This window comes from Salmo trutta, chromosome 33 (assembly GCF_901001165.1).
Source record: "Salmo trutta chromosome 33, fSalTru1.1, whole genome shotgun sequence".
In the NCBI taxonomy this organism is placed as follows: Eukaryota; Metazoa; Chordata; class Actinopteri; order Salmoniformes; family Salmonidae; genus Salmo; species Salmo trutta.
In genome coordinates this window covers 547,250-573,495 of record NC_042989.1, presented here as the reverse complement: position 1 = coordinate 573,495, position 26,246 = coordinate 547,250, and the positions used below count along the sequence as shown (strand labels likewise).

The window sequence follows — 26,246 nt, the reverse complement described above, 5'->3', positions numbered from 1 at the left end:
GCAAGAAAAAGACCTTTCACCTATTACTACCTGTCAGGGCAATGAGACTGAGGCTGTAACCTCATAAATATCTTTGAATTTTAATTGATGACGGCCTCTTTTAAATTGCATATTCAACAAATTACAAACAAATTTAAGCTATAGTAGGGATTTTATTTTAGGAATAAGGCCTGTTTTTCCTTTTGAAGTCAGGAGGCTAGTATCAGCTACATTTATGCCTATACTAGACTATGGTGATATTTTGTTGCTCAGTGTTTGAGATCAATTGACACCCTTTACCATGGCGCATTGAGATTTATTTTAAAACTGTAAAACCCTTACGCTCTACTGCACTGTATATACCACTGGAACGGAGTCAGGTCAGCCTTGATGAATTGTTTGGGCTAAGATATAATTCAAACTGAAAATGGATCCTTGTTGGCTGGCCTTCTCTAGTCACTGGTATACATTTATTTACAAAGCCATTTTGTGTTTACTACCATTTTAATTTGGGTATTTTTTTTTCTTCAGAAATGTGGTGGGTACTCTGATTGCAGGACCTTATCCTGCTTACTGTTCCAAATGTCCTAAATTAATTTGGTAAAAGGGCTTTTATGTACTCTGCACAATCGGCTTGAAACGTCTTACAAAATAGTTTTAAACTTGAAGAACTAAAATCATTGACAAAGGATTTTGAGGCTGATTCCTTGACCTGTCAATGTTTTCATTTGCTGTTTTGTGTTGCTGTTACACTTCTGCGATTTCTATGTTTTTAACTAGATTACTTGTAGTTTTTCCATGTCTGTCTAATTGTGTAATGACTTGGTGCTGCCTATCTTGGCCAGGACGCTCAATGAGCTCTTCCGGGTTAAAGAAAATGTTAAATTAATAAATAATCCTTTGTAATCTGTAATGGACTGTAGCCCCTGCCACATGCGATGGGTGTCGGAGCCTGTGTAATATGATTCCACCTTATTCCTATAATTGTTCTTTTGGTCCTTTTGCTCATTTGATGACTCTGTGGAGGTCATAGCAGGCCTTCTTGTACTTATTCCTGTCTACGATCGTAGCATCAGTGTGCTCTGTGTGCGGTAGCCCTGCCCTTTAGTTTAGCGCCAACCTCAGTGTTAATCTAGGGCTTTTGAATGGGAAAGGCGGGAACCCTCACCGTGGGTACAACTTTGCCGATGCATTTTTTCGAATGAAGCCGGTGATGGAGGTGAAACATAGCAAAGCAGTCCTGTAGCATAACCTCTGATTCTGGTGACCATTTCTCAACAGAGCGAATCGCGGGTACTTTCTGTTTCAGCTTCTGCTTGTAAACAGGAAGCAAGAGTACGGAGTCATGATCCGATTTGCCAAATGGCAAACGAGGGAGGGCCTTGTATGCTTGCTTGTGGGTAGACTAGCAGTGGTCTAGGACTATCACCCCTAGCGGCATTGGAGATGTGTTGATGGAAGTTGGGCATCAAATTAAAATCGCCGGCAACCAGAAAGGTAGCCTCCGGGTGTAGGGTTTGCTGCTTGTTTATAGCCTTGTACAGTTTGTTATGCTATGTACGTTTGATCAGCTATGTACGATGCACATCGCTTTCTCACCTAGTGAGTTCTCGTCGTCGAGGAAGGCACTCCTGTTCCGTGCTCGCCCTGTCGCAGGCATGAGGTCGTCGTCATCGTCCTCGTCCCCGGGGTTCTTGGCAGGTGAACGGGTGCCCTCGCCGATACCCTCGTCCATGGGTCTGTCGTCGTCATCGTCGTCGAAAAGGTCGTCGTAGCTGGCTGGAGCCTGCTAGAGTAGAATAAAGCTCATTCCCAAAGTCAGCATGTTATTGGGAAAGACTACCTGTTCTCAATGACTTACTAACCTGGTTCAATCACGGTTTAAAAATAACATAAAACTGTGGAATGGACCTCAAGATCTCTATTAAAATAGAGGTGAACGAAGCAAAGAAACATGGCAAATACTAATAGCATCAACGTTGACCCTAGCTCTGTAGACTAAGCAGATCGAGCACAACATGAACTGGTCCAAGAAGACCATGTTTGGGGTCAATTCTGCAAACAAACAGACAGTATTAAAGTGTACCGATCCCAATATTGGTTAGAAGTGAGTTAGCAGTGGCACATTTGTGTGGGATAGAGAAGCCTCCATGTAAGACCAGAGACTCACCTTGGTACTCTTTGCAGCCGCAGTGGAGGAAGAAGAGGATGAAGAAGAGAGCCCATCCAGCACGCCAAGACAGCCCTCTGTGTCGGTGTAGGCTATTTGACCACCCGAGGGATGCCAAGCTAGTCCACACACAGTGTAGCCCTTCTCATGAGTCTGCCTACCGAATGGACAAAAAAATCCATGTCAGTGGATTCAACTTTCTAATACTTGAGCATCGGATTTAGTTCTACCTGGAGTGTCAGATGTGTGGTGTGGGGGGAGCGCGATTTGTACTAGGGATGTTAACGGTAAACCTTTAAAATAAGAAAATACATTTGACCGATAATGCTTATCGGTCTATAGATAATTTGCATAATTCAATTGGCACTTGTGTATTTTTGTTAGTTGTCATGTATCTTATTTATCACACGCGCACAGCATACAGAGAACCTAGTTTGAGGAGTGGAATAGCCCATCACCGGTCAGACAGCACAAGAGCACCTCTTCAAAAAGCTGGTACTGGAGTGAAACGTGCTTTTAACAGGCCAGTCATTGCCCATTGTGCAACAATAGCTGCTTTATTACAGGAGAATGTTCAATAATTGGCTATAACCTTTTGACTGTAAGACAATAGAGACATGCAACAATAGCAAGCCTATTAAAAGTGGAACAGAGTTTTAGCAACATGAAATATTATTAAAATATGTTCATACTTACCCCCTGGAAGAATCACATTATCTGACAAGTGAGCACTTAGATATATGGTAATTTTCATGTTCCCATAAATTCATAGACTGTTTGAGAATAACATATAGTAAAGGCATTTGTGAAAATTCTATAGCAATATGAAAAATCGGGATAGTGACCGTGCGTTTGGACAATTAATAGATATTGCAGTAAATAAAACATCTTGTCCAGGACTGGAGTCTATGCAGACCCGTGAACAGGAGGGAACATTAGATAAACCCTTTCAAAACTTTCTCAGCTAGTTGGCCGTCAAAATTGCACTGATAAACGATGGGGAATAGTAGCCTGCTCGTCTTCTGCAGATTGCCCGTTTGGACAGCTGTAATGGGAACTTGACGGCCCACCCATTTGATCGATGCCAAATACATTTGATTGACAACTACGAGATAAGCTAACTGTAGATAACAGTTGTTCAAGTTCAGCATAGCTAGCTAGCAAATTGAGTCACATTTCTTGCTAGCAAAAAAATGAAATGACAACTGCATCTCTAGCTGTAGCCACCTAAAAACGATATGAGGGGGAAAAGTCGGTCACTCACCCACTCGTCCAATGACAAGACTTCCATGTTTTTTAGCTTGCTAAATAAATAGCTACATAAATAGATATGCTAGCCTATGTGTGTCAAACTTAAAATCAGCGCAAGGGCCATATAGAAAAAGCGCAATGAATTCGTGAACCAGACATAGCCTAGGAAAAAACATGCAAACTGGCCATTGTTTAATTACAAAAAAATATGGCCCTTTATAATGCCCACAGGATGCTGTATGTAGAATTAACATATTAAAACAAAAGGAGAAAATATTTGCAGATTTGTATAATATGCTTCTACCATAATCAAAAAGTAATTTTATAACTCCAAATAACAAAAACGTAGCTATAGGTTGTTGAAACATTTAAACATATTTAGCATTTTTTTTGCATTGCATGGATCACCGGTTCGGTTGAACGCAGCATTGCTGTACGGTGCACTCAAAATCAGTGAAGGCTGCTGAGGGGAGAACGGCTCATAAGGACGGAATGGAGTTTATGGAATGGTATCAAACACATGAAAACCATGTTTTCGATACCATTCCATTCCAGCTTTATTATGAGCAATTCTCCCCTCAGCAGCTTCCACTGCTCAAAATGTATTGCAGTTGAGCAGCCAGCCTAGGCTACTGCAAACATTGCTGTAATAGGCCTACATGTTTCTTCTTTGCATGGTGTTTTGTTGCAGGTTTTGTTTTCTGGTTGTTCATTGTCACACTTTAAAAAACCAAAGCAACATTTTAGTAGCATAGCTTAAACTGTGGCATTTGTCTGTACACTTTTCCTCTGCTGCACGCTGTAAACGGCACACACGAAAGCAGCGCAATTGAAGTTGAATTCAAAGATTGGAGCGCATCAGACTGTAATTTCATAAAGTAGATGACTCAACTCTTGACTCATTTATACCACCTACTGGGGAGCCAGGCCCAACCAATCAGAATGAGTTTTTCCACACAAAAAAGCTTTATTACAGACAGAAATTCTCAGTTTCATCAGCTGTCTGGGTAGCTGGTCTCAGATGATCCCGCAGGTGAAGAAGCCAGATGTGGAGGTCCTGGGCTGGCGTGATTACATGTGGTCTGCGGTTGTGAGGCTGGTTGGATGTACTGCCAAATTCTCTAAAATTACGTTGGTAGAGGAATGAACATTCAAATCTCTGGCAACATCTCTGGTGGACATTCCTGCAGTCAGCATGTCAATTGCACGCTCCCTCAAAACCTGAGACATCTGTGGCATTGTGTTGTGTGACAAAACTGCACATATTAGAGTGGCCTTTTATTGTTCACAGCACAAGGTGCACCTGTGTAAAGATCACACTGTTTAATCAGCTTCTCGATATTAAAGGGCCTTGGTCAGGAATGTGACCAAAAACCTGATGGTCACACTGACAGAGCTCCAGAGCTCCTCTGTGGAGAAGGGAAAACCTTCCAGAAGGACAACCATCTCTGCAGCACTCCACCAATCAGGTATTTATGGTACAGTGGCCAGATGGAAGCCACTCCTCAGTAAAAGGCACAACAGCCCGCTTGGAATTTGCCAAAAGGCACCTAAAGACTCTCAGACCACGAGAAACAGGATTCTCTGGTCTGATGAAACCAAGATGAAACTATTTGGCCTAAATGCCAAGCATCACGTCTGGAAGAAACCTGCCACCACCCCTACAGTGAAGCATGGTGGTGGCAGCATCATGCTGTGGGGATGTTTTTCATCAGCAGGGACTGGGAGACTAGTCAGGATCGAGGGAAAGACAAATGGAGCAAAGTACAGAGAGATCCTTGATGAAAACCTGCTCCAGAGCGCTCAGGACCTCAGACTGGGGCAAAGGTTCACTTTCCAACAGGACAACAACCCTAAGCACAGAGCCAAGACAACACAGGAGTGGCTTCGGGACAAGTCTCTGAATGTCCTTGAGTGGGCCAGCTCGAGCCCGGACTTGAACTCGATCGAACATCGCTGGAGAGACCTGAAAATTGCTGTGCAGCGATTCTCCCCATCCAACCTGACAGAGCTTGAGAGGATCTGCAGAGAAGAATGTGAGAAACTCCCTAAATACAGGTGTGCCAAGCTTGCAGCGTCATACCCAAGAACACTTGAATCTGTAATTGCTGCCAAAGGTGCTTAAACAAAGTACTGAGTAAAGGGTCTGAATACTTATGTAAATGTGATATGTTTTTTTATATTTGCAAATGTATTAAAATGTCTAAAAACCTGTTTTTGCTTTGTCATTATGGGGTATTGTGTGTAGATTGATGAGGGGGAAAAACTATTTTATCCACTTTAGAATAAGGCTGTAATGTAGCAAAACGTGGAAAAAGTCAAGGGGCCTGAACACTTTCCGAATGCACTGTAAACAAATGTGTACACAAAAATGGAACATTTCAGGGACATGGGACCAACACGTTACATGTTGCGTAACTGTCAGTTCCACTTTAAACTCTTAATAAAAAATGTATTTTCCTTGTATGCATGCATGCACGTAATATTACTGTTTGGAAAAAGTTAACCGTTTGTTGACCGGTTAGTCGGCACCAAAATGAACCCAAATTTGCATTTCTAAATTGGGACTATTCCATTGTGCCAGGCAAGATCAGTCAAACCCAATCAAGTTTTTTTTAAATGACTATTGAACTTATATTGAACCCAGCTCTGCACAGTTCCACTCAAATGCTTCACCAAAGCAAGGAGAACACAGTCAGTCGAGTTGAAATATAAAACTAAATCAATTGAGCGAATCGAATATTGCTTTCTAGGAGTTTCAGTGTGATTCTGTCTCATACCTTTCCACACACAGCTTGCTCTCCACGTCCCAGACCGTTAGCAAACCCCCGATGCTCCCTGCAGCCAAGAACTTCCCACAGGGCGACCATGCCACAACGTTTATTGCCTGGTGGAAGGAGCAAGGAATGGAGAAAGATGGAGAGAGGAGGTGGAGGTGAGAAAATTACTCATTAAAGATGGAAAACCACCCTTTTACATGGGAGCAACAGACCATTTTCCATATCGTTACCAATGTATACCAAGTGAAGTGTGGGTGAGGTGGTTTATAGAGCGTGCAATGCTTTTCTAATGAAATAACACCTCAGTTTCCAATAACTGCTGTGAAATAAAGTTACAGTTCAAATAGTGCTATGGATAAACAAACCTACAATATGTTTCATGCCAAACTTGCATTAAGTTAAAAATCAATGGTTCAGGTTATGGTGTTCCTGTAGGTTGGTGGAGTGTAGGGCTAACCCCAATTAGTCGACTGGTCAATTGTTTGGCGTTAGGCTGTTGGTCGACCGAGATTGTTTTAGTCGAGCAGTAACAGACACATACACAAAAGTTTGGACGCACCTACTCATTCAAGGGTTTTTCTTTATTTTTACTATTTTCTACATTGTTGAACAATAGTGAAGACATCCAAACTTTGAAATAACACATTTGGAATCATGTAGTAACCAAAAAAAAGTGATAAACAAGTCAAAATATATTTTATATTTGAGATTCTTCAAAGTAGCTACCCTTTGCTTTGCACACTCTTGGCATTCTCTTAACCAGCAGGTGTGCCTTGTTAAAAGTTAATTTGTGGAATTTATTTCCTCCTTCGTAGGTTTCAGACAATCAGTTATGTTGTGACAAGGTAGGGATGGTATACAGAAGATAGCCCTATTTGGTAAAAGACCAAGTCCATATTATCGCAAGAACAGCTCAAATAAGCAAAGAGAAACGAAAGTAAATCATTACTTCAAGACATGAGGACCGCCACAGGAAAGGAAGACCCAGAGTTACCTCTGCTGCAGAGGATAAGTTCACTAGAGTTACCAGCCTCAGAAATTGCAGCCCAAATAAATGCTTCACAGTTCAAGTAACAGACACATCTCAACATCAACTGTTCAGAGGAGACTGTGTGAAATCAGGCCTTCATGGTCCAATTGCTGCAAAGAAACCACTACTAAAGAAGAAGAGACTTCTTCTTCTAAGAAGAGACTTGCTTGGGACAAGAAACATGAGCAATGGACATTAGACCGGTGGAAATCGGTCTTTTTGTCTAATGAGTCCAAATTGAAGATTATTGGTTCCAACCGCCGTGTCTTTGTGAGATGCAGAGAAGGTGAACGGATGATCTCCGAATGTATGTTTCCCACCGTGAAGCATGGAGGTGTGATGGTGCTTTGCTGGTGACACTGTCAGTGATTCTACAGCAATACGCCATCCCATCTGGTTTGCACTTAGTGGGAGAATCATTTGTTTTCAACAGGACAATGACGTAAAACACACCTCCAAGCTGTGTAAGGGCTATTTGACCAAGAAGGAGAGTGATGAGTGCTGCATCAGGTGACCTGGCCTCCACAATCACCCGACCTTAACCCAATTGAGATGGTTTGGAAAAGCAGCTAACAAGTGCTCAGCATATGTGAGAACTCCTTCAAGACTGTTGGTAAAGCATTCCAAGTGACTACCTCATGAAACTGGTTGAGAGAATGCCAAGACTGTGTAAAGCTGCCATCAGGCAAAGGGTGGCTACTTTGAAGAATCTGAAATATTAAAATATAATTCAATTATTTTAACACTTTTTTGGTTACTGCATGTTTTCATATGTGTTATTTCATCATTTTCATGTCTTCACTATTATTCTACAATGTATAAAATAGTAAAAATAATGAAAAACACTTGTCATGATGTTGGCCTGTGGGTAAGGTTTATGACCCCCCCATAAATACCTTTCTCCCTTCCCCTCTCTTTCTGACCCTACTGAAGGACTGTTGAATAGCCTTTGTTAAATATAGAGAGTCTGGGAACATCAAACAAATGGGGAAAGGGAACCATGTTTTGGTGATAAAACCAGTTGGAGATATGTTTTGGAACTTGATGAGTGTGGATGTCAGTTCGGTTGTCATCTGAGACATTATGACTGATGACAGGACGACATAAACTGTACCTGGGAAAGTATACACCCTCTAGTTACCATAGTCACATGGAATTGTTATGCAATTGAAATGTTTGATATTGAAATTGTTTGTTAGGAGATTAAATGTAATTTTAGCTTCCAATTGAGAGAATTGGGTTTTCATTAGGAAAGTGCCCTGATTTATCATGTCTTATCTGCATAATATGCTTATGTGATATACTTGTTATTAGAATGTATCCCTTCGGACTCTGGTGTTGGCAGTTGCACTTCTTCCCTCAGCTGGGGCCCAGAAAGGGGAGAGGTCAGGCTTGTCTTTTACATGTCCCTGGTGCTATGCAGAATATCAGAAAGGGAAGAGGACAGGAGGGAACATTGTCTTCATATGTGAATGTATCTGTTAAACCATGTGATGGGATGGTGTGATTAATGGGGAACCAATTACTGGTTTCCACAATGTCTGTGCGCCAGTCACTCCCTCCTTTGGCCTTGGGGGAGGTGTGTGGTAGTGTCTAGAGTTGACAATTGATTTATGCCATTGGATGAGTTGGTGTTTTTGTGCTAAGAGTAACAGGAACAAGATAGCAACCTCGTCTTAGGGGCCAAACTGAGCGATAATTTATAGCGAATGCTATCTGGCTACGGGATACTCCTTTCTCATTTATAAAGTCTCACTTTGTGAACTGTTCCTAATATCTGTGGTTTGTTATGTCGACTAGGGGGTGGATCTTTGCTATAAAAGATCTCAGTAGCCATTGTGTTGCCACTCTCAACAGATCATTAGAAATGGTGAATCGTTGAAACTCATTGCTATTGCAAAGCTCTTATTATTAAAGATTTAGTTTAGGTATAACTCTGACTTGTGTGATAAGTTTGTCTCTCCTCATTTGATAACACAGAAATGAACCACCACAAGGCTCCATATGGAGGGTGTGAAGCAATCGCAGAGCCTCCAGAGGCACGTAGAGGCCAAATCGAGCTCCGTACCGCAACGCCATGCGCCTCCCAAATTTTGTAACAATGCAGAAGGCTCTGTATAGCTCCGTATTGACATGATTTGTTGAATATAGGTGGGGGTTCTACATGCTGTTTAAACAGAAACTCACTTCCTTGACAACAGCTCTGCACTGCTCTGTGAAGCGCAATAAGTATGAATGCCCTGACTTCTGCGGAGGCTGTATCACCATAAATACTGCATGGCCAACGCAGACGTCGGATTGACCAAGCGTCCAGATGCACAATGCACTTCCCTCTCCAGAATGCACATTCATTGTTTCATAACAATTGCGTGAATTGTTTGCGTTTGATTGTTAGTGTATATCAATTCCCCATTACATACCAATACATTACATTCATTACCAGTAATACATTTACCATTAATTCCTATAATTTCTAGTCTGTTTGTTACGGTAATTTATTTGAATGCATTCAATATTATTATTCCAGTCTCCCCTCAATGTCAGACAGGACACATTGTTTGCAGAGTGCACAACCATTCCATTTACGAGTTTTGTCAATTTAGTCATCCGTCCTTTGTTTGGAGCGCTCCTGGCAACGTTGAGTAAGGACACGCATAGAAGTAGGCCTATAGGCTACCTGGCCTGCGCACAAATGTAGGCATATAAAATGTGCCAATTTGGGGATCTGATAGTATTTCTGAGTGGCTTAACGCACCACCATAACTTCTTATGGCTTGGGGGCAGTATTTCGACGTCTGAATGAGAACCATGCCCAAAGTAAACTCCCTGTTACTCAGGCCCAGAAGCTAGGATATGCATATAATTGGTTGATTTGGATAGAAAACTCTAAAGTTTCCAGAACTGTTAAAATAATGTCTGTGAGTATAACAGAACTGATATGGCAGGCAAAAACCTGAGGAAAATCCATCCAGGAAGTGGGATTTTTTTGATGTGGGTATTTTCAATTTAATGCCTATAGAGTATCTAATGGGTTAGGACCCACATTGCCGTTCCTATGGCTTCCACTAGATGTCAACAGTCTTTAGACATTGTTTCAGGCTTGCTTTCTGAAAAATTAAGAAGAATCAGACCTTTCTGTCAGTGGACTGTAGAATCATGCAGTGCTGGTTTGCGTGCGTGACCGAGTGCACGCCCTTCGTTGTTTTTCCTTTCTATTGAATACGCTATTGTCCGGTTGAAATATTATCGATTATTTAGACAATTGACAACCTGAGGATTAATTATAAACATTGTTTGACATGTTTCGACGAACTTTATCAGTACTATTAGGATGTATTCGTCTGCATGTTTTGACCGCCTTTGAGCCAGTGGATTACTGAACAAAACACGCCAACAAAACTGAGTTTTTGGGATATAAAGAGGGACTTTATTGTACAAAACAAACATTTATTGTGTACCTGGGACTCTTGTGACTGCAGCCAGATGAAGATCTTCAAAGGTAAGTGATGAATTTTATCGCTATTTCTGACTTTCGTGACTCCTCTACTTGGTTGGAAAATATGCTTTTGTAAGCGGGGCGCTGCCCTCAGATAATCACATGGCATGCTTTCGCTGTAAAGCCTTTTTGAAATCTGACGAAGCGGCTGGATTCACAAGAAGATAATCTTTAAGCCGATGTATAACACTTGTATTTTTATGAATGTTTATTATGACTATTTCTGTATTTTGAATTTGGCGTTCTGCAATTTCACCGGATGTTGTCAAGGTTGGTCGCTAGCGGAATGCCTGCGCCAGAAAGGTTAATGACCTGTGGAGCTTCTCAAAGTAATGTTTTCTTCCCCTCAAACAGAAAGAAAACAAAGTCTGTTTTTACATCCATTGAGAATTACAATACTTCCTCAATGTATTTGATCAATCTTTCCAGCTCTCTCCCTTTCGATAACCAGTCTGCGTGAAATGGAAAGATGTCATGCTCTGATCCAATTGAAACATCATGAAATAGGCCTACCTGATTACTTCTTATCAGTTCTTGACTTGGACTGAAATAGGCTCCGGTACTCATTTTGGGTGCTGCTACTGTTTATATTTAGGTCCAGGAGCTCCACAATACTTGTTAGCTAATATTCTATAAGAAGAACAGGAGCTCAAGCAGCAGAACATTTGAGGTGCCGGAACTCAGCTCCGGTGAGCTCGTGCCCAAGATAACCACTGCTTCTCATCCCTTGCGCAAATAGCCTACAGCTGTGTCTGTCCCGAGCTCACTGGCTCAGGAAACTGAGAGCCTAGAATATTTTATACAATGTTGGAAGTTGGCTAGCACAACCTTTGGGCCAGACCTAAGTTAAATTGTTTATACAATGTTTCAAGTTCGTTGCAGACAGGCCATGTGTAGCCAATGTGATTTATAGGATATTTATTTGTATCAATATGTTTTCTACCTGCATGCTGCAATGTTTTTATTTGTTGGCTTTATGTAGGCTATTTTTACATAGTTGGCAATGGCAATAGAAGTTCCTTTTTAGGCTTTTATAATTTTCATTTAGATTTGGATAGAATTTTGATTAACCACATGATAATGATTTTGAGACATGAAGACATGAAACTGTTTCACTAACATTTGCATATGAAAACCATAACTGGCATGCAGATTGGTACGTAGAAATGGTAAGATAAATTGGCATTCCACATGAGAAAGGTTGCCGACCTATTACCGGCAACTTCAGGAGAGTAGTGGCAGAATCTGCAAAAGCCAGCAGGAGCAGGAGAATAGTTGGGTCAGGTTTTTTCAAATCAAGCACACACCGATTAAAACACCTGGTTTTCTGAGTAATCTTTCAAATTAGTAGCACATGTAAACACCCAAAGCGTCACTCCAGCTGTGTATGTGCAGACCAAATGTGCTAGCACCAGCCGTGCGAAACTCCCTCTATAGCCCGAGTGAAGTGAGTTAGGAACAACTGAATGCATGAGTCTAGAAAGTAAGTTTTACATCAACTTTATATGACCAAACTCAAATATGCTTCCCAAAAATAACACGGTAGAACATTTATTTTGATTGGTGATTTTCTGCATTTATCAGAGTGCCATCAGGTAGCATGATTTCAGATGTGTCCATGTAATTAGGAATATAGGGGAAATAGTTATTCTTACAAAGCATGTAAACGTTTTGATCAAACTAATATATTCATCTATTCTATCCACAATAACCGCATTGTGTGCATGTAACCGTACTCATCGACAGATTGCAAAAAAGCATATCATTTCACTAGCCCTGAATTCATTAGATTATTGCTGTCCATTTGAAATGAAGTTTATTTGACCTTTAAAATTGTACAACAAAGCTTAGAGGAAAAAAATATGTTTTCAAAATCTAGATATATTGTGAATCGCCAATAAATACAAATCAGGATATGATTTTTTTGCCCATATCGCCCAGGCTTACCGTGGAGCCGTGCATGGTGGTGTTTAATAGGTAGAGGAGAAAACATTGTGAAACAGACTAGGCCGTCCATGAAGAACGCTTCATTTTGTTTTCCGTTTCAAACCCTTTTGTAACCTTACTGAACATGCCCCCCAGGTGTCCACTTTACCCATTGACCTCACCTGTGTGCCAAGGTCATCGGAGAGTGTGCTCACGTGGGCCCAGGAGTCTCTCTGGTACAGCTGCACCGTTGTCTCCACGGGAACAGCCAGGAGCTAGACACACACACACACACACACACACACACACACACACACACACACACACACACACACACACACACACACACTATGGAAACCACTGGGTGCTCTGACTTAATGGGTTAAGTGTCACTAAGTGGATCAGGATCCTCTCTCCATGAGTCTAACCTGAGTAAATAATAATGGTGCATAGAAGAAGTACTGAATACATGAAAGAGGTACTGAACAGGTGAAAACTATAGGTCACCTTAAAACAGGGGTTCTTAAACTTTTTCAGCCTGGGACCCAAATTAGAAATTCTGTGTTTTCCTGAGACCCAAGCTTAGGAAAATATGCAACTATACATAAATATCAGTATAGACAAAAACAAATAACAATGAAATTAAATATCCATATAAATGTTTATTTTCCCCCGTTAAAAACACTCTGTCATATCTGTCTAGGTTGGAACTGTTGCTGTTTCAATACAATAAATAATTTACAATCTGAACAGGAATAAAGTGATTTATCACATCACACAGATGTAGACCAGAAAACACACACACATTCCTAATGAGAGCATGTCAATTCTGGGCTCTGTTTTTGACTGTGCAACACTGAGGTCATGCTCAGCCTTGTACAGAAACAGTTTGTTTTTTTAAGTACGCCAGAGTTGAGAGCCCTGACTCACATAGGTATGTGGTTCCAAACTGGACCAGAACATCTACTGCTTTCTCAGTCAGGCAGGAGACCACTTCCTGCTGTAGATGAACAACCCAGAACTGTGTGAGTGTGTTCGCCTCAAAAAGCATCTTGCTTCAATCAGTTTATTCCAGTTAAGAATTACAATTATTATTGTATTTTAAAACAGCAACAGCTCCAACCTAGACTAGTTTTCAACAATAATTTCTACAGTAAAATGTACTGTAGGCCTGATAATTTTTAATCTGCATCTGTACTGTTACTAGGGTTGCACTATCAGTAGATAGCTTGCTTAGTGAATGTTAGCTATTACCTGTGTACAAGGCCAGAGGATTGTTTGAAAGAGAAACTCACATCTACTATAATGAGAGTTAGTTAGTACTCCCTCATTTCTGCTTATCATCATCCGTTATAAAATGACAATTCCTTGCTAGCTGACTTTTCCACTGTCAGAGCACTGTTTCCTGAAGCATTCTGCCCTGTTTTGAAAGAACTCCCTGGGTTTACCATCATGCTGTGGATGTTTGTCGTTTTATTGATTACTTATTAATTTGTTCGTTATGAGAGACTCATTACAAAGCACTTCTCCGCACAAAATACATTGTGGGCACACCTCGTTCTAAGTTTGTATGAAAGACAAACTTATCGCTGTATGCGCGTTTCATGACAATTGAGCTCAGTCAGAACTTGTGGCTAGCATGAGTCCATTTCATGACAGCGGTGAGTGATGGCGAGTGGGAATAAAAAGTCAGTGGCTTGAACGACAGCGCTGCATCATGTGTGTCGCGGAGTGATCTTCAAGTAAACTGCAGAAAAAAGATCAGCACACGGGCATCTCATCCTCACGCATCTGCCAAACTGAGCAGAGACCGCTGCTAAGCAGAGAGCGCACTGAACAGAGAGCGCAGATGCACTTGAAACTGTGTGTATTTAGAAAGGTTGACGTAATCAGATAAGAGGAAATTGCCTAGGATCAGAGAGAAGGGTCAGGCCAAGGATGGTCGGGGTGTGATTCTGACATCTAGCTAAACAAGAGGACCATGGAGATTGCACATGGGAAAGGAGGGAAACTCATTGGGGTCATAAAATGTATAGCTGGGGAGGTGACGCCTACAAGGGAAGAGTATAAAATGTGTTGTGAACTTTCTAAATGTATGCACTCAGCTGACTGTATCCTTGGTGATACACACTTGAAACTTCTCTTGAGCTTTGGGTCTCAATTCCTTATTGCAAAGAGGTTGAAATAGCATTTTTCTTTTTAACAGTCTATAACCTAAAAAGTAGAGGTAAGTGAGTTAGTACCTTAGCGGCCTTGGGCTGCCAGGCCAGTCGGCACAGGGACTTGGCATTGATGACATCATTGGACTTCTGCAGCAGCGGCCAGCTGGTCACCTGAGTCTGAATGAATCCAAAGCAGAGTTTCTCAGATCACTCCAACGCAGGGTTTCCCAAACTCGGTCCCTGAAGGTTTTGGTTTTTCCTCTAGCATTACACAGCTGATTCAAATAATCAAAGCTTGATAAGTTGAATATTTGTATAATGTGTGTAGTGCTAGGGCAAAAACCAAAACGTGCACCCAGAAGGAGCCCCAGGACCGAGTTTGGGAAACCCTGCTCTAATGCAACAACACTGCCATGTTCATTACATTTACATTTGAGTCATTTAGCAGACGCTCTTATCCAGAGCGAATTACAGTAGTGAATGCATACATTTCATACATTTTTTCTCCGTACTGGTCCCCCGTGGGAATCGAACCCACAACCCTGGCGTTGCAAACACCATGCTCTACCACGGGACTACATTAGGCAAGAAAACTGCCTGAAACTGGGGAGGGACTACCTGGACTTGTCCAATAAGACAGACACATTTTCATTTAACATTGCAAAATGCTTTAGTGTTAAACGACCCAGATATAATTTTTAAATATACTTTCAAATGGCAGTTGATAGAGCAAGAGCAGAAACAATATATGTTATAGTTGAGATTCTTCACAGTAGCCACCCTATGCCTTGACAGCTTTACCCACTCTTAGCATTCTCTTAACCACCTTCATGAGGTAGTCACCTGGAATGCATTTCAATTAACAGGTTTGCCTTGTTAAAAGTTCATTTGTGGAATTTCTTTCATTCTTAATGCGTTTGAGCCAATAAGTTATGTTGTGACAAGGTAGGGGTGGTATTCAGAAGATAGTACTATTGGGTAAAAGACCAAGTCCATATTATGGCAAGAACAGCTCAAATAAGCTAAGATAAACAAAAGTCCATCATTACTTTAACACTTTGAAAGTTTATTCAAGAGCAGTTGCAAAAACCATCAAGCGCTATGATGAAACTGGCTCTCATGAGGACCGCCACAGGAAAGGAAGACCCAGAGTTATCTCTGCTGTAGAGGATAAGTTAATTTGAGTTACCAGCCTCAGAAATTGCAGCCCAAATAAATGCTTCAGAGTTCAAGTAAGACACATCTCAACATCAACTGTTCAGAGGAGACTGCGTGAAATCAGGCCTTCATGGTCCACTTGCTGCAAAGAAACCACTACTAAAGGACACCAATAAGAAGATGAGACTTGCTTGGGCCTGATTAGATCAGTGGAAATCTGTCATTTGGTCTAATGAGTCCAAATTTGAAATGTTTGGTTTTAACCGCTGTGTCTTTGTGAGACGCAGAGTAGATGAACGGATGATCGCTGCATGTGAAGCATGGAGGAGGTGGTGTGATGGTGCTTTGCTGGTGACACTGTCCGTGATTTATTTAGAATTCAAGGCAGACTTATTAACCAGCATGGCTACCACAGCATTCTGCAGAGATACACCATCCCATCTGGTTTGCACTTAGTAGGACTAACATTTGTTTTTCAACAGGACAATGACCCAACACACCTCCAGGCTGTGTAAGGGCTATTTGACCAAGAAGGAGAGTGATGGAGTGCTGCATTAGATGACCCGACCTCCCCAATTGAGATGGTTTGTTTGGGATGAGTTGGACTGCAGAGTGAAGGAAAAGCAGCCAACAAGGGATCAGCATATGTAGGAACTCATTCAAGACTGTTGGAAAAGCATTCTAGGTGAAGCTGGTTGAGAGAATGCCAAGACTGTGCAAAGCTGTCATCAATGTAAAGGGTGGCTACTTTGAAGAATCTCAAATGTAAAAATATTTTAATTTGTTTAACTATTTTAGTTACTACATGATTCCATATGTGTTATTTCATAGTGTTGATGTCTTCACTATTATTCAACAATGTATAAAATAGATTGGTACTGTATACATATATTTTTTACAGTTTGGATGTAGGCATCCGGAAAAAACCCTTAGGCGGCCCGCCCAAGGATTTCAATGACAATGAGCTAAACAGAAGAGCAGAATACGAGGTGGGGTGATGACTTGTTACCTGTTCCTCAATCTTCCACACAGCTACAGATCCATCACAGCTAGCAGAGGCCTGAGAAGAGAAAGGTTTGACAAATACTTTTTTCTTGTAAGAATAAAGCATTCTAGTCTATTCCCAATGCACAATAACAGTATCTAGCTAATTAAATATCATGTCAAAATCTGTAAAATTAGTGGTGGTAAGGGTAACGTTGTAGATGATTCCTACCAGGAACTCATCCTTGGGGTCAAAGGTGACACTGAGGACGGGGGCACTGTGTCCCCGCAGGGTCTTCTGCTGACTGCTGTCGGACATCTCCACTACCTTCACCATGAAGTCACTGAGGGAGGAGCACGAACACACAAGGGATGTGATCAGAACAGAGGTAATAAAGAAAATCATTGTTTGGGCTAGGGGTATGTCAGATTTAATAATATATGAATGGATAATTTCATTAAAGCAAGAATTCTTGATTAGTCAAGAAAAATCTCATCTCTGGGGAGTGAGTGAATGAGTGAGGAAATAAAATGATTGAAGGAATGAATTAAGGAATGGATGAATAAATCATGCAAACAATAAATTGAGTAGTAAGTGCTCTGCTTCCAACTTTTACTTTGTATCAAACACATACAGTATTACATATCTAGATCAGTTAGATATGCATAAAGAAATAGACGCAAGAAACTAATTTCCTCAAATCAGTGGTGGATATCATACAGATGCCATATCTTAATTTGATCACCCTATTGCACAGCAGGAAATGCAAACTTGTAATGTACTCAAGACTTAAAAACACTTCTAAAATATATCATTTTCACTTTAAAATTTCAGACTTGATTGATCATCCCCTACAAAAATGGCCATTAACGATATTCCACATAATAATTCACATTTTCCTGCTGTAGCAAACTGGCTCAAATTAAGATCCTACATCTGTAACCCTCAACAGGCCTCAGATGCCTGTATTGATAAAGTCAATATTCAAACGGATATTAGCCACGTGAAAATGGCCTAATCAATCCAGAGATATGGGCAGAGTCTTCATTTCTGTGATACACCTGTTTAGAGAATCAATGCGTACAGCAAGCAGCTATTGACTTACAGTCTTAGACTAATCAGAAAGGAATTGAAAGCTGTTTCGTGTCTATTTGGTCAAAAGTTGGGATCATTGGGATCATTAGTATAACCATTAGTATAACCATCAAACCAGAAACACATTTTTATGACAAGGAAATAAACGTAGATATCTGCATTGCCGAACTGATTGTAAAGGAGGATAATGACATGCAGAATATAATTTATTCAGCTTCTAGCAATTTGCTCTGAGCTCTGCACATAGGGGTGGTAACACAGAAATTACATTATATTCTAGTCATTCTATTTCTATGGGTGTCCGTCTACAGTACCTGGATCCGGCAGCGACTCTGGAGCCGCTGCTGTTGTAGGTGACGTGGGTGGCGTTGGTGGTAAAGCGGGTGAGGATGCCATCTGGGTCACCCTCAGGGAACGTGTGGATTTGTACTGTGTTGTTGGAGGCTGCTGTGACCAGCTTCCCATTCTATATATTATGGGAAGAAAAGACAAAGTTAGATAACAACCATATAAGAATTTCATTGTACACTCACTGAATGCCATGAATATGACAAATAAACCTAGATTTGTAACGGAGAGAGGATATATCGAGCAATAGCACTGTTTGAATATTACCATACTGTATGTACAACTTGACTAAGTATGTAACCTTAGAAACAAGGTTCATGAAAATCAATAACTTGCTAACATCGGATAACATTCATATACCGGCCATCTCTGAAACTCACTTAGATAGTTCCTTTGATTATAAAGCAGTAGCAATAGAAGGATATAACATCTACAGAAAAAACAGGAATGCCTATGGGGAGGTGTTGCTGTATACGTTCAGAGTCATATCCCTGTAAAGCTTAGAGAGGATTGTAGCGGTATTATTAGAGAGGGGTAAATATATATATATATATATATTTTTTTTTTTTTTTTAATTGGGGCGCCAGGCAGGTATTAACCCTGCCGAAATTGAAAAGAGTAGGCTAGATGGAGTACCACTACCAGACACACAAATCTGCAAAAGAGACTGCCTAGAGTGTAGCCTGTTTGCCAGAGGAGAGAAAAGATAAGACACACGTCACAGCACAGGGGTAACCCCACCAACAATACCTCATACAATAATAATGGCAGAGCAATTGAATGGCAACTTCATAGAAACAATTGACAAGAAAGAACTAAGTCATCAACATTACAGTATTTGCATAAATCTGTATTTACCTCCCAGTGTAAAGCACTGGAGTGATAGAGGGGAAATATATGAGAGCGAGGATCCCATCAGCTTTCTATAGACTAGGCCTACAACAGGCATATAGCCTACCAGGCTGGCATGAAAATGAACTACGGGAAAAGTGTCCTCAATTCGCTATTTCAGTGCATAGATGACATATTTTCTTCCCATGCCACTGTTCTGAGACAGGTGCATGATAATGGTCCATTCTAAATCAAAACCAATTTCACCACATATTATTTAGTATATGTAAATTAAACATTAAATTAATAACAGTCTTATAGGTGACAGTATTAGCCTATCACTTGTGAATGATGCCCAGCTTGTGCAGTAAGGGAAGAAACAGTAAATGCCTTTTTTTCTTTGCAACTTCAAATTATAGTCGCACACCTCATGTAGCCTAGCCTATTTTGATAAGGTTTGTATCCCAACTGGTGGCCAAATAACATCTTACAACTGAGCACATTAATCCGCGTTATAACTGGTGTAGAGTCTAACTGGCATACATAGGCTACACGTGAGTTTCAAGTTTGAGGAAGACCATTTTCACTATAACAATGCACCTTTGTAATAAACCATTACATGCATAGCTGCATTTGTAGTCACTTTTGAGAAGTGTTTTCCCGCTATTTGATAGCATTTGGAAAATGCGCACGTATAGCCTAATGCTGTGTGCGCTTTGCTGCGCTTATAATGTGGAGAAATAGCCTAATAAACTCAGCAAAAAGAGAAACGTCCCTTTCTCAGGACAATCTTTCAAAGATATTTGGATTTTTACGAATTAACTTCACAGATCTTCATTGTAAAGGGTTTAAACACTGTTTCCCATGCTTGTTCAATGAACCATAAACAACTACCGTAATTTCCGGACTATTAAGCGCACCTGAATATAAGCCGCACCCACTGAATTTAAAAAATATATATTATTTTGAACATAAATAAGCCGCACATGTCTTTAAGCCGCAGGTGCCTACCGGTACATTGAAACAAATTAACTTTACACAGGCTTTAACGAAACACGGCTTGTAACAAAAATAAATAGGCTTTAACGAAACACGGCTTGTAACAAAAAATAAAAAATTAGCAGTAAGCTTTAGTTGTCTTTTTGCACTGAGTCAATTCCTCACGCTGCTGTTTCCAACGTCTTATCATCGACTCATTAAGACCAAGCTCCCGTGCAGCAGCTCTATTTCCTCAACACTGTGCGATACAGGGAAGACATCCTCCTCCCTCATGTGGTACCCTTCCTGCAGGCTAATCCTGACATGACCCTACAGCATGACAATACCACCAGCCATACTGCTCGTTCTGTGCGTGATTTCCTGCAAGACAGGAATGTCAGTGTTCTGCCATGGTCAGCAAAGAGCCCGGATCACAATCCCATTGAGCACGTCTGGGACCTGTTGGATCGGAGGGTGAGAGCTAGGGCCATTCCCCACAGAAATGCCTGGGAACTTGAAGGTGCCTTGGTGGAAGAGTGGGGTAACATCTCACAGCAAGAACTGGAAAATCTGGTGCAGTCCATGAGGAGGAGATGCGCTGCAGTACTTAATGCAGCTGGTGGCCACACCAGATACTGACACCAGATACAGTTACTTTGATTTTGACCCCCCCTTTGTTCAGGGACACATTATTCAATTTCTGTTAGTCACATGTCTGTGGAACTTGTTGAGTTTATGTCTCAGTTGTTGAATCTTGTTATGTTCATACAAATATTTACACATGTTAAGTTTGCTGAAAATAAACGCAGTTGACAGTGAGAGGACGTTTCTCTTTTTGCTGAGTTTAGTTTATCAACATTAAGCTAAACATTCTGATATGTTGCATCATCAACAGAATTGGTCAACTTTTGTACTATGGCGGCTAGTACATTGACATAGGCTAGTGCTTTTACTGTTCATTAGGCCTACTCATCCTGTTGGCTGACGAAAAGTAGGCTAAATGTGGACAGTTCTGACATCTTTAATATGCGCCTCGGAATTTGATTAGAGGGATGCACACAGTTGCGTCCCGATGTGTCTCTCTTCATTCACTTGTAGCCTACTTCTTAACTGAAATGCCTTTGAGAAGGACCCGATCACGTGACGGGCATCGGCTACATCTAAGAGTGAGTGAGATGTGCTTCGGAGCACGGCAATTATAATTATAATATTCATATAATAATTATAATTATTATATTCAGCCCTAGGACACAATGGCCCCTTTGGCCGCAAAAGGCATGGATTTTTTAGGGGGCATTACACCCACACAAGGGGGATGCCACATGGAAATTTGAGGCCTGGTGAGAATATTATCAAGTGCTTGTCAAATTGTGAATGAGAGAGTGATGAAGTGTGTGCAACTTGAGGCTTTTTCAAAATCATTAGAGTCCCATCAGGTAGCCTTAGAATGTATAAAAAAATCTAAACATATAGCCCAAAGTTTGTATCACATGGCATAAATAACTCTAAATTAAGAATATAGGAGGACCAGTTTCTTTGTTAAAACGTTCAAAACAGAATATTTATGAAGTTGTGTTCAATTGTATTCTTCATACTATAAAATATTTTTCAAAACAATGCCTCAGGGCCTCCCGAGTGGCGCAGCACCTCAAGCATCGCAGTGCTTGAGGCGTCACTACAGACCTGGGTTTGATCCCAGGCTGTGTCACAACCGGCCGTGACCGGGAGTCCCATAGGGCGGCGCACAATTGGCCTCGTGTCGTCCGGGTTAGGGGAGGGTTTGGCCGGGGAGGATTTATTTGGCTCATCGTGCTCTAGTGACTCCTTGTGGCGGGCCAGGCGCCTGCAGGCTGACTTTGGTCGTCAGTTGAACGGTGTTTCCTCCGACACATTGGTGCAGCTGGCTTCCAGGTTAAGCGGGCATTAAAGTGCGCGGTTTGGCGGGTCATGTTTCGGACGATGCATTACTCGACCTTCCCCTCTCCCGAGCCTCTTGGGGAGTTGCAGCAATGAGACAAGATCGTAATTGAAATTGGGAGAAAAAAGGGTTAAAAGAAATAATAATGCCACAGAATTCTGAGCAAATCTTTTCTGCTAAATGAACTAGTGTAGCCCACAGCCATATGGCATAGCCATATCAGGGCCTACATAAGGACAACGCAGAGTATGCTTTTCTGTTCCTCTGAAATAGACTTTTCTTCATATCATGTTTCTTTAGACCTGTCTAAAATAAGTAATGGATTTATTGTGATGGGGTAGGCTATATTAAATGGATTTATTCGACTTTTAAAAATGTAGATGTTCCAAAGGACTGCATAAGTGGCTTGTAGGCTATGCGTGGAAGCCAGGAGATGCTAAACGTGCTTATGTTAATGTTAATTAACGTCAATTACCGTGAGACCGCCAGTTATTTGTTTGACAATCACTAGCTGACAAAATTTCATGACTGCAACAGCCCTAGCCATGATTGCATGGAACTCCCATCTCAAATTACTCAAGCAAACAGCAAAATTATCTTTAAAAAAACAGATTAAAAAATCTCATGGAACAGCAGGGACAGTGAGGGGAAACACAAACACATATATTGTTTGTATTATTTTTGTTGTATTGTTTGTATATTGTTATATTTTACATTTCTGTGACTGTCCTTGTCTAAATGGTGTATAAGTGTGTTCTTACTCGTCATGTTGTGTGTTTCTTGTAGACCCCAGGAAGATAATAAAAATAAGAAGTGTTATAGAATTGACATCAACCACATTGGTAGACCTGTAATATGGCTGTAGACTCCTATGGGGTCTAAGAGTCTACAGCCATGTCTCTGGAGTACCTCATTGGCAACCACATTGAGTAGGCTTATTGCATATTTGCTGTGCAACACATTGGTTACTTTGTCAATGGCAGACTGGTATGAGACTCACCTTCAAGGCTAAAGAATAGGCCTTCTCCCCCACGTTGATGGACTTGGGATCGTCGTCATCCAGACTCTCCCATATTCTCACATCCCCATCACTTCCACAAGTGACTATATACCTGAGAGAATGTCAGGCAAGAATAATTTCAGCGACTGCCTCTATACTTATATTACTACCTGGACAATATGTATTAGTGCTGAGAGATTAGTGCTTTTTGAGGTCAGTTCGATTATAAAAAAGTAATGGTTTCAATTATTATTTTTTAAACATTAAATGCATGATGGGTTGAACGCTCCATCACAGCATAAAACAATAAATAAAAGTCCCATGATGGTAGTGACTGCCATTAGTGCGTATCACTTATAAATCAAAATCAATTCACATTACTTTAAACAAATATTTCAGTTGTGTATTTTACATTTATTTTATGCCTATTTGATGACCAGGGCCTAACATTTACTTTTTGGTCAACCAGCCACTGTGGCAGGTACAAGTAGATGGAAAAATCTACCAGCCACTCAGATTTTTTTACCAGCAAAATATTTTTTTTGCCTGATGACCATGTTTTGACCATGTTTTAAAAACAAAAAATGTATAAGTAATAAGTAATGTGGCATATTGCTTAATTTCATGTTTTGTGACAAGTCTTTTAACCAAAATATCAGATGAGACATGTTCAGCTGCTACTTTATGGGCGGGAGGTTACGCTGGTAGTGAATATGTTCCAGCTGTCGTGGCTGGTTCAGTTATACTTACTTTCCAGTGTCATCGAAGCAAACATCTGTGTGTCCCTCCGAGTGGCCGTAGCGCATTGGCTTTCTTTCACAGGGCATTGCTCTACTGAAATGATAGCATTGTCAGAGAATGAGAGGTGATGCAAATGTGGAAGTGGCATGACATGTTCCCATTTATGTTGTACATACACATGAACTAGCTAACATACTTGAATTCTTCTTCTCGAGTTCCACTTCACTAAACAGTATTGATGTGCTGTTTATTTTATTGCTGTCTACTGTTAGGCCTATGTCCACTGTCGTATAGCTAAGGTTATTGGCTGCCTTGGTACCCGTTTGATTCACTACTATTAGCTAGCTACCTACCTACTATACGCAACTGCAATCAAATTTCCAATTGTGGATCAATAACACAGTTACAGTATCGTTCATCTTATTTAATAACGAACATTGCATTTCACTATCTATGACTTAGTCAAGTGATCTAGTTTGTTAACTACTTTTGCAGCCAGTCTATTCGTGCAATTCACTTCCTTTGAAAATGTATTCTATTGTGTCATATGTACGAGGACGTTTGAACCACATAACTAGCTAGCGTTAGCTAACTGGGGTAGAATAACAGCTCAAAATAGCTAACTGGCTAAAAAAAAAACACATGACAAAATCACGTAATCATTCAAAACGTTTGAAATCTTCTCTTTTAATATATCACGTTACAGGAGATTAGTGAAACAGGGATCATAAAACCAAACTTACTGTATAGAATCCTCTTTATGTGACTGCAGAAAATCCCGCGCTGTTGAAAACAAGGAACCAGAAGAGCTTCAGAGTTCCCGCCAGCGACGTCAAGAATCACCACTCCCTCGACTCCTCCTTTTCTCCTCCCATGTGCCCAAAAAAGACGAGCCCCAGCAAAAATCCATCTACCTCACTTTGTCATGTAGTCAGGCAGTAGATATGCGACTTTGTATGTTTTCAAATATAAATTATAAATGAATTTCAATCAAATCATCCATAATTTCATTCTGCTCAAAACTAATTCAACCTCTCAATCTAACTTCCTGTATAGGCTAAGATCCTTGCATTCATTTTCAAAGAGTTGTATGTTTATTCACATCATTGTCAAGAGTTAAAATTATACAAAAAAGTATTGTATACACAGAAGACTGGGCAACGAAATTTGTATCAAACAACAATATGTGAGTACCACAGGACCACAGCACCTTAATTGGGGAGGACTGGCTCGTGGTAATGGCTGGAGCGGAATTGGTGGAACAGTATTAAATACATCAACCCCATGGTTTGACGCCATTCAATTGGCGCAGTTCCAGACATTATTATGAGCCATCCTCCCCCCAGCAGCCTCCACTGGTGAGTACCTGTCCTCTCTTTCCAAACCCATGTGGCCCAGACGATCTGATCTTGGTATACTTTCTATTGGCTGAGAGGTCTCGCTAGAGTAATTTCATAAGCACAACAGGAAATAGGCTGCTGCAGACAGCTGTTTCTAAATATTACTGCAATGAAATCCAATAGTCTCCAATAAAGCCTGTGTGTGTGTGAGTATGTGTGTGGGTGTCTGTGTGTGTGTAACCTGTGCAACGTGTGTGCTCATGTTGACTGATTACTGCAAATGAGCCTAAACCAAAGACATACAATCCCATCACAGAATCGTCTGTGATTTAATGAATTCTGTATATAATAAGATACCTCATACAGTGTTACAATGTTAAGCTCTGGATGGGGTCTGACTGCAATGATAACTGGATAATCTGAGACACATTCATATTTCATTTCTGTGGTATGGGCAGATCAATAAAAGTATGGCTCCTGCCTCTGTCCATTGAGAAACCATATTTATTTTCCTCATTATCTAGACACATTGTCTGTGTCACGATTCTCCACACTTCAGGTTTAAAAGCAATGTATCGGTGTTATCATTGCCGGGGGGGGGGAGCTTTTGCCATTGTTAAATCCATGATGGGAATTGTGCTTATGGATAAGGGAGGAGAATAGGGATGCTGCCCATGACTGAATTTAAATGTGTCTTTCCATGATTTTCTATTGGTAGATGGTTAAAACATTTTAAAAAGTAGACACTGAATATCCCTTTGAGCATGGTGAAGTTATTAATTACACTTTAGATGGTGTACCAATACACCCAGTCACTACAAATATACAGGCGTCCTTCCTAACTCAGTTGCTGAAGAGGAAGGAAAATGCTCAGGTTTAAAAGCATGGATTGGTGTTATCCTTGCCGGGAGGGAGCTTCCACCATTGTTAAATCCATGATGGGAATTGTGCTTATGGATAAGGGAGGAGAATAGGGACGCTGCCCCTGACTGAATTTCAATGTGTCTTTCCATGATTTCTCGCATCCTATCTCCTCACCCCTTTTTCAACCATATTGG

At 40.8% G+C, this 26,246-nt stretch overlaps 1 protein-coding gene across 3 annotated transcripts in view; it reads right to left on the bottom strand.

Annotated features, from left to right (window-relative positions):
• The window catches only part of wdhd1 (WD repeat and HMG-box DNA binding protein 1), a 54,283-nt gene extending 29,597 nt beyond the window's left edge, over positions 1-24,686 (bottom strand). The window contains exons 1-11 of one of the 3 annotated variants that reach the window (XM_029729343.1): positions 24,592-24,686; positions 23,858-23,941; positions 23,108-23,219; positions 18,347-18,498; positions 17,169-17,280; positions 16,962-17,012; positions 14,876-14,971; positions 12,815-12,907; positions 6,181-6,287; positions 2,150-2,306; positions 1,579-1,768 (exon numbers count right to left, since the gene is read on the bottom strand). In XM_029729343.1, coding sequence (XP_029585203.1) covers positions 1,579-1,768; positions 2,150-2,306; positions 6,181-6,287; positions 12,815-12,907; positions 14,876-14,971; positions 16,962-17,012; positions 17,169-17,280; positions 18,347-18,498; positions 23,108-23,219; positions 23,858-23,934 — 1,147 coding nt within the window. In that variant the 5' untranslated portion in view covers positions 23,935-23,941; positions 24,592-24,686. The remainder of the gene's footprint in view (positions 1-1,578; positions 1,769-2,149; positions 2,307-6,180; positions 6,288-12,814; positions 12,908-14,875; positions 14,972-16,961; positions 17,013-17,168; positions 17,281-18,346; positions 18,499-23,107; positions 23,220-23,857; positions 23,942-24,591) is intronic. The other 2 variants (XM_029729345.1, XM_029729344.1) reach the window with 2 other exon arrangements.
• Between the last annotated feature and the right edge of the window lie 1,560 nt (positions 24,687-26,246).